The sequence below is a fragment of the Prenolepis imparis genome, unplaced genomic scaffold (genome assembly GCF_030444845.1).
Source record: "Prenolepis imparis isolate NDT839.2.m4 unplaced genomic scaffold, iyPreImpa1.0 SCAF_6, whole genome shotgun sequence".
NCBI classification, from domain to species: Eukaryota; Metazoa; Arthropoda; class Insecta; order Hymenoptera; family Formicidae; genus Prenolepis; species Prenolepis imparis.
Window position 1 is genome coordinate 3,443,563 of NW_028141164.1, and position 9,495 is coordinate 3,453,057.

The following is a 9,495-nucleotide window of genomic DNA, read 5'->3' on the forward strand; positions in this document are numbered from 1 at the left end:
TACGCCAAGCCAAGCGTTCCACCTTGCACCTCGTGGTGCAAGAATTTTCCGTATAATCGCCGATCACGATCGAACAGATTGTTGGCTTCGTTCTATTACTATACCGCATCTTTTACGATTTTTTATCGATTAGTTTTTATTAGAGCATAGTTTAACATTCCATCTTTTTTCTGGAATGAAACGCGACTTGAATTAATTTCTTTATTTGAAGAATTTGTATAATTAAAGAGTCTCTAATTAAATGCCTTCTTCTTTAATAATTCTGTATTAAAGAACATCGAAATTAAATTAAAATGCTATAATGCGATATTTTATAATCGGCATTTTAGCTTCTCTTTGGGTTAAATAATTTATTTGCGCAGTTTTATAGTTTCCGAGGTTCAGTTTTATTTCTCTTGCGCACAGAAATATCCGGGAAAATATTGTACTGTCTTTTAGCCTCAACCAAGATGCCATGGCACGTCATCAAACAGAAAACTTTTATGTACCTGCGAGTTTGAGAAGAAAAAAGAGACGTTTAGTAAAATGCAATAAAGAAATTTTTCGTAAGAAATTATTAAATATTACAATAGAAAAATCGCTTTAAATTTTAAATAATCACAATTGAATAACCACAGCAACGTCCAACATTTGTTTCACACGTAATATTGATCTGACATTTTAATTAGAAGATCCGAGCTGTCCAAATTATCTTTTATCGAATATACTTTGAATTGTTAATTGAGAACCTGTCCCAGATGCCACAGCATGCGTCGAAAAAATCAACCTGGCAAATGGCATCGGATTAGAAAGCTGTATTTCGATATTAAGGAAGGTCAAAGTACGTAATACATATTTGCAATAAGATTAACCTAAAAATGTGAATTATTATTATTATTAATTCCGAGAGGTGTAAAATTCCTAAGCGAGAAAATTCATTTTGCTTCAACCTTCGTCGCGCCCGCACGAATAATAATTATTCGTTGACAGAAGATAATTTAACGCGCGTTATTAAACCTTCGTTGCGCCGCGACGACGCGGAGAGTTTTGCTGTCGGCGTTTATTCCATCTCGCGATTCACTTTCCGCGAGCTACGAAAATCCATTACAATCTTTCTCGCCCGCGTCTCGTATCGTACAATATACGAGGCGGTTCCAGCTTCAAAGAACGCACACCCTCATCTCGTTTGCTCTTCTCTCTCTCTCTCCCTTTTCCTCTCTCTTTCTCTCGTTCCCTCTTATATACCTTCGCGAAGTGAGTGCACAATATAATCTTGGTGCACACAAGAATGCTATCTCGAAGCCGCGGTTCGACCGAGCGAGTCGAGTGTTTGGTCGTTCTGAAAATTGCGGAAGATGAGCGGTGCGCGCGCGCACACTTCATCGAGTCCGCAACGTTTCCGGTACGTTGTTCCGTCATCGAGTCGCGGAACAATCGGCAGAAATGCGCGACAGATTATTTCGGGGAAAGCAGGGCAAGGCAGGGCAGAGCAGGGACGACATCGACAGAGACGGGGTTGGGAGGGTGAGACAGGGCGGAAATCACGGTGGAAGAAGTCGGAAGGGATGAATGAGCAACGAACAGAGCAAGAGAGAGAGAGAGAGAGAGAGAGAGAGAGAGAGAGAGAGCGAAGTGGTCGCGCACTTTACGAAATGAGATACACCCACGTTGATAAAACGCGACCACACCTATATGTAATACGGATATAGCGGCGGAATTAAGAACGGAGCGCCCAACGCCCGCAAATTGACGGTGGACCGAAAGTAAGAATCCGCCAACGCGAGGTGTTGCGTTTAATCGTCTCCCGTGCATTTCGTCCTCGAGAAAGATGCAGTCCGCCATCGGCTTCAAGCACGAGTAATCGCAGGATCGTTTTATCGCCTGAGAGAGAGCCTGCACTCTATATATATACCTATATATATATACCCAGAATTTATAAGCGCCCGGAAACTTTTTATCTTTCTTTGTTAAGAAAATGGATTGTCCGTATAGTCCGAGATATTTGAATATTTAAAGATATTTCAATGTTTTTCGCGTGTACCATGTTCGCGAAGAAAATGTGCAAAATCACGAGAATATATGATAACGATCGTTCATAAAATATTTATTTTATTTAATCAACTTTTTGACATAATGATTTTTTAGAAATATGACTTGTAACATATAACGATGTGGCTACAAGCGCCGAATAAAATTCAGCTTTATTGCGTTCGCGTTTTTCTTCCGACCGTAAAGAATGTATGTCGCACGTAGTTTCTCTTTTCACTAAATTTTTTATCCATCCTCTTACCTCTTCGCGAAGCGACATCAAAGAGTTACAGTTTTGCGCGAATTTCTTTCCTCGCTGAAATTTCTCGAAATCGTCGATCGATCAGGTACTATAAATGCAGAGTCAGCGCGTTGTCTTTGGTATCGATTTATCCGTCGACGATTAAATCCCGATCGTATATTTCTCCTCACCTGTGAAAGACCTCCCTCGTGTTCGCGCGCAGACGCCTCCCAGAAACGCGCGGCGTACGTTTTACACGCAAGTTGTAACAAACGATCCATATTTCATCGCGCGCGGAAAGGACCATTTTCCCGCGGGCTCGCTCGCCCTCCTTTCCCTCCCCCTCTTTTTCCCCTCCCGTGAGTTCGCACCCTTCGTGCGCGACCGAATTCCGCCCTTTTTTTCCCCCCAGTCTCGCGATTTTCCGCCGTTGAATCCCTCCACACGGGGGGAAGATCGGTGGTGGAATAAAAATTCCATGTAAATATAAAAAATATATGCCAATGTGCGAAGTCGAAACCGCTCAATCGTCCGCGATACCCTTCACGTTCGCCGGAAATTCAGCGGCGCGGATTTATTTCATCAAAATCTACCCTTGTCGTTAAATTAGAAATGCGAATTGTTTTCAAGAAAGTGATATATGTGTTTTTGTGCTTGTATTCCATATTCTAAATTTAATTTGTATCTTTGAAGTATTTTTTTTTCATCGAACATTGATCGATTCTCGTTTGCATCCAAGAGTCATGTTACTTTAATGTGCACTAAAATCGAGCCAAATGTATCTCACATTCCATATCGAAAAAATTATAGAATGTATTAATCTTTCAATCCTGACATGATCGAATTATGAGAACATCGTGCATAGCGTAATTACATTATGATAAAAAAATGTCGACAAAAAAACATTTCCGATAAATTGGAATTTGAAGCAGATAATGATACGGGAACATTTCGATTCTTCAGTTTCCTTTCAATAAAATATTAATTTTATAACGGAATTAATCAGTTTGCGATTTTAAATTAAAAGTGCAATTTTAAATCAATCGCTTTAATTTTCGACGACAGATCAAATGTATATCATATCGGGCCGAGCGCAGGCCGTTCTCTCGGCTGTCGTAGAAAGCATATTGGAGGAGTGTTTGCAAGACGCCGAGAACTCCGCTAGGACGACTGGTAAAAGCTGCGTCACCCCCGAAGAAACGGAGAAGGCATTAAGGAAGCTCTGCCTACGTTTAAACGCGCAGCCGAGCACGCCGGGCAAACAGAAAGTTAACACGCAGCACGAAGACGCTTAAACCGAGAGAGAGACAGAGTTTGGCGAAATCTTCTCGAGAAGATATCTTCACGACGCCAGCCAATTCAGACGTCGGGAGAGCTCCTCCCTGCTCCTATCGTCTCTATCGCTAATAAGTGTACGAGTTGTACGAAAGTGCGGATTATTCGCAAACAGTGTCTCGGCTTATTGTTACTCGTTCGTAATATTCACCATGACGTTTATTCGTATATCGCGACTTTCTAGACTCGGGGAAAGTTATGAAAATATGTATATATCTGAAATTATACGAGAGACGACGCACATATATATGTATAAAGGGTATAATAGGATAAAACGTGTTGCACACCAATTAAATGAGAAAGAATAAGCAGTATGTCTCGGGCCACACACTTAAAAATTGCATTACACAATTATATGACATATAATCGAGATAAAAAATGTTAACATTTTTTATGTATATGTATATGTATTTTTTGTGGTGTAATTTGAAAACTATAATTTTGAATATATAAATTTAAATTTTATACAAATATATAGACAATAAAAAAATTATCAAGCGAAAAGGGATGAAAGAAAGAGAAAGGAAAGAGAGTGAGAGAAATGCCTTTTGCAACACGTGTCGCGTATTTAATTCGTATAACAACCGCGTACAAATGCATCAATAATTATTTGTTTTGCCTTTGATTTTAATTGAAATTCCTCTCATTTAATTTGATGAATCGCGTTACGAGAGCGATATGTTTCATGTTCATCAGGTTGAAGAGCAGTCATCGTGACAGTGGCTAAGTAGTTGTTGCGAGAGTTCGCTGACAATTCGTGCGACAAAGCGGCTTCTCGCGTGACTGGAAAATTCATTAAGCGGTGCGATAAACCAAAAATAATTTTATCCGGCGATATTGTCGAGCGTTAATGAACGAGATACATTTTTTTTTCGTGAACACATATTTCTCACGCTTCATCGATGTTGTCTCTCTCGTCGACAATGAAAAATTCTTCGCAACAAAATACACACATTTTCATTTTTGGGAAAAGTCGACTCTATTGTAAGTGAACATACAAATCTGAAAACAAAGGAATAATGATGTTATATTATATGATATTCATATAATATTCATATTATAAACGCATTGTCTTGCGTATGAAATTTCATGAAAAACACATGTGTTCCAGCAGCATGTAGCCTTTTATTTATTACGTAACAATTTACGAAGGCTTGGTTTACAGAACAAATATTAAATTTAATATATTTTTTTTTATAGAGGCGCACACAGTCGTATTTTCATTGACGTGTCGTCGCACAAACTCCGAGTATCCTTCTCATTATACAGATCAACGGTACGAAAGTCATTACGATCTGTCGAGCGTATAACATAGATATTACAACGAAGACCAAAGCAGAGAGAAAGACAGAGAGGGAGAGAGAAAGTATGACTCAACCCCGACTGACATATCATCAAAGTTTTCCGTGCAACCTGACATCAAATAAAAGTCATTTGAAAAGCGTTCTCAGAGGGTGCGCTCTTAAAAATTATATTTCACTAATGATGTTGTGCGCGACTTCTCTTCTGACGACGGTATTCTTAGATTGAAGTTTTTTTTCGGTTGGCCTCAACCTCGAAAAGCGTTTTGTTCCATGTCGCTTCGGTTGGCATCGCGGAGTTACGCCTCTCTTTTCCACATGTCGCGAAGGGTGAGAAAATATCTCTGTTCGAGAGACGCGCGTCCAGACTCAATATTTACGGGCGGATCCACGGGAAATAATTGGAACGCGTTAACAATGGACCGGCCCGGTCCTTCCTTCTCTTTTTTTGGGGGGAGGGGGTTCGTTTGTCTTCTTTTTGTTTCCTCTCCCGCGCGCTATCGTTTTATTTTATTTTATTTTATTTTTCCATTTTTCGACGCGTCGCGATCGAAAAGTTAATAGATACGTCAAATGGCGCGCGATATTCGTTACTGTACCGCGCCGATTTTATTTGTAACTCGAAAATTTGCTGTTTCATAAAACGAGATTCGCAGATACGTACGTACGTATGTACGTATCTGGAGTGCGTTTCGGCCGAAAAATATTTTTTTCCGTGACAGCTCCGCGGGAGCGACAAAAAAAAGAGAGAAAGAGGGAAAGGGCGAACGGACAACCGGTGATAATCAATCGAAAAATGATTTCGAATGGCGTAACGGGCCGGTTGTCGCATCATAAATCTTTAAACCTAGCGATTAAGCAGATACGTCCACCTGCCAAAACGAATATTCACGACTTTTGATATACGGGAATCCGGAATACATTACGCGCGAACGTATATCGAAGCGTACAACCTGAAAATGTTGCATTTGATTTTGCTATTGCGTCTAAGCGCGATGCGCAATTGGTGAGTCAATATTTAAATGATAAATATTTCGATATAAAAATACGTAAATGGAAAGCAATTCCATTCTAGTGCTAGAACTGCAACTTTCACAATTTTTTGTTTTTGTCATTTTTTGAGAATAAAGGAGGAAAAAAAATTTATTTATCTTCTCTATAATAATTTTTATTAAGATTAGAAATAAATTATCCAATAATTACCTTCTGTTTAGATCATAAAAAATAATATTGTTTTCTTTGAGAGAAATTATTTCATGGAAAAAATAACACGCAAACACATTCGTCGATGGAAAGTAATTTTCCACGTAAAAAGGCGTAGCTTGAAGAGATATTTAATAACCGGATAGTTTGGAATTTTATGGAGGACATAAAGTGTTGAATATTCATTTCTATTCCCTTTTATGTGAAAGCGTGTTTAGTACTTTGTGAAAAAAAATTTAAGTCAGTATTTCAATTATTGACCCTAGGATACAGAAAGCGTTTCACACGGGAAATATTCGACGAACAAAAAAAAGTTATGTATCGCGCAGGTGGTCCGAGAGCTCCAAATTACGAGAAAACAAATTAATTTCGACCTTGCGCGCCTTTCGTCGGAAAGCCCTTCGTGTTTGTGTGCGCTCCGCCTCTACGAGGCAGTCTGTCATAATAATAGCTATTCAGTTTGATCTAATCCTAATTAAACCTTAATTAAATAATTCTCTGTCTGCGCGTTCATCAAAAGAGAGAGAGAAAGGGAACATGAATGAAAAACTGACGTATATAGAAGATTAAGGTCAAAGTAAAATAAACGTAAATTTTAAATAAAAATTTGACAGTTTTCCCTTTAAAAAATCTGCTTATAGAAGCACTTGTCGCATATTCTTTCATCATTATTTGAAACTCAGTAACGAATAAAAAAAAATAAAACACAAAAAGAAAGAATTGCAAAATAGAATATTTAGATATTTTTTATTTTAAATTTCATTAAAAAAACTTTTGAGATTTTTACAAAAGTCATCTATTATTCTACTTTTGTCGGTTTGAGTTTCGATTTCGTCATCGCTCATTCGTTTAAAATTGAATCCGTCATGTCTCGAAGACACCAAGGTGGTCCGTGACCGGAATTAACCGGGAACGAATTAATTCCGGTCCGCACGGTCATTTCGCCGGTTCTTTTTCGCCATGCTGACTAAAACGGGCTTCTCACCCCTCTTCTCCACCCCTCGTTCGTTGTTTTCTGCGCTCGTCTCGCGCGTATCCGTAAAATAATAACTTTATGATGCCTGTTGTGTTGCGAGACGCTCCAATGAGACGGAGCCGGACCAAGTGAACGAAAGAAAGGCTGTGGGATGAGTAAGAAGGGTACGATGGTGAGAAAGGAACGAGCGCAATGCAGAGGGAGATAAAATATATGAGTCGAAGAGAGAAAGAGGGACACAGAGACAGAGAGACAAAGAGGGTGACGAAGGGTGACGAAGGGAGAGGAAAGAATGGAAACTAAAATAGTCCCCGCGACTCGAAACGAAGGAAAAACTCATTCCGTCTGCTCGCTCGCAGCCCTGGGCTGTTCTATTGTGAAACGGCCAACTATTGTGTAGTTCGTGGTAACCACGGACTACCGTCGTTCGTTTCACGTTCCTCTCTCCCCCTCGCGGCCTCTTTACCCCTTTAGCTGCCTGGTCCTCTTCTTTTCTTTCGAACCTCCGCAGAATCCGCCACCTCACTCGTTTCGCGCACACACACCACGTCGTCGTCGCGTACATCATTTCTTTTTGTTCCGGCGCGATGCGCCGTCGAAACGGTATGTCCTTCTTCTCGTTGGCCCTTTCCGAGGTGAAACGGAACGTCATAAACGTTTTGGCGTTACTGGATTTCGCGAAAGAAAATGACGTCACCCCAAAAATATTGTCGCGACGCAAATCGTTATTTATGAGAGACTCTATCAATTTAGTATTTATTTAAAAAGACACGAGACGTGTGTTTGCTATATCTAGGATTTGTCTTGAAAAAGATAACTATTAGATAAACAAAGATAAGGACAAAGAGAAAGGTGTTTGTGGTTTTCTTCGTTCTCCACAGTGTTAATTTGCATTATCAACCCTTCTGTCAATGAACGGGTATCCGGGTGTCCAACGAAACTTTAAATATTAAAAATGTGACGGAATTTTTTTCCGCTCGAAATAAAATACAAGAAACTATAGAAAATACTTACTATAGAAACCTTCTAAAATATAACGGGACAGAATGTTTGATGTTCAGCAACTGTTATAAAGAAATTGCCAATATATCGAAAACACGCAGTTGGTATTCGAATATCCGTACCTTGATGGAAAGGTAGAAAATTATATATTGATAGAAGGATTAAATCAATAGCAAAAGGAGGAAACGCTTGGCGTCATGCTTTACGCGAATTTCGATCCAAGTCTCTCGTAATGAAGTAGCTCGAGCTGGAGAAGTTATAGTTGTGAGGGTCGCTTTCGATGATCGATGAGCGGATACTCTGCCAAAGTTACTGAGACCAACATTCATGATGCAAAAGAGATTCGTCAATTTGCAAAAATCGTAAACAAGAGTGAAAATTTGTACGCTTTTTTCTCTGTTAAAATTTTGATCTTACTCGGAAAATATTAAAAATACAATATTGATTGATTTATCGTCACTTTATCGCTGTTATCGCAATTTTGATAATTAAAACATATTTCGTACCAGTTTGTTCGATTGATTTAAATTTAAAGTGATAATTATGATATGAGTTAATTCTATATAAAATCTATTCTAATTGTAAGCTCTCGTTAAATTTATATTTCTCATAAAGATTTATTTCGTGGATATTAAAGAAAATATAGGTTTCAATGAAATTTGCCAAGAAAGATGTTGAAAGGTATAATTGAATACACAATTATTAATTATTAGTTAGAGCAATGATATTTTGGATTCTAGCAATATAATTTCGGTGCTAGTTATACACCATTTCTATTCTAGAATTATCTATTCTATTTAAATTTAAAGTGATAATTATGATATGAGTTAATTTTTATTCTATTTTAGAATTTGAGAGAGACTTCGACGTAGAAAAGAACGATATAATTCTCGGAGAAGGAAGAGCGATGTCATTTCCAATTTTAGACCGAAGAAAGTTGGATTTCTACGATATTCATAAACAATGCATATACAGAGAAAAAGCCGGTGCCTATATAAACGTCAAGACCAAGGTCAAGACTAAAAATCTTTATGTGCTCCGATAAATCAATAATAATAATAAATAAATAAGATTAGGTTTGAGATAAATAATTAGCGTTGTTTCTATCTGAATGTCACGCAAATCATCTCGTTTAGATGCAAGATGATGATGCAGAATGTTGAATTCAGCATCGCGCGTTTCCCCGCAACAGTTCAATAAATTAAATAGTGGCCCCCCTATTCGATTCGCCGATTCCACAATTTCGCGAGCAGAGAGATCCGCTCTTCGTCAAGCGTTCAAGCATTCCCGTTTGCGAGAATAACGCATTCCCGGTCGGGCATCAGAATTCCGTCGAATTCTCTAACCTGATTTCACGGTGAGAGTCCTCTTTTTACAAGCAGGATATTCCCATAGTTTACTCTCGCATTAACGAAGCGCTGTCATCGACT

The 9,495-nt window shown here is 38.7% G+C and overlaps 1 protein-coding gene across 1 annotated transcript; it reads left to right on the plus strand.

The window, feature by feature from the left end:
• The first annotated feature begins 747 nt into the window (after nt 1–747).
• Nucleotides 748–3,543, plus strand: LOC145937078 (uncharacterized). The gene is made up of 2 exons (XM_083039879.1): nt 748–820; nt 3,314–3,543. The coding sequence occupies exons 1-2, from the start codon at nt 748–750 to the stop codon at nt 3,541–3,543; spliced, it is 303 nt and encodes a 100-aa protein (XP_082896005.1).
• Nucleotides 3,544–9,495: the final 5,952 nt, after the last annotated feature.

What these genes read in the sequence shown, in the direction of transcription:
- LOC145937078 (XM_083039879.1), top strand. Translation starts at nt 748, where the DNA reads ATGCGTCGAAAAAATCAACCTGGCAAATGGCATCGGATTAGAAAGCTG. An exon ending in CGATATTAAGGAAGGTCAAA is followed by an intron (nt 821 to 3,313) that starts GTACGTAATACA and finishes TTTCGACGACAG; the next exon opens with ATCAAATGTATATCATATCG.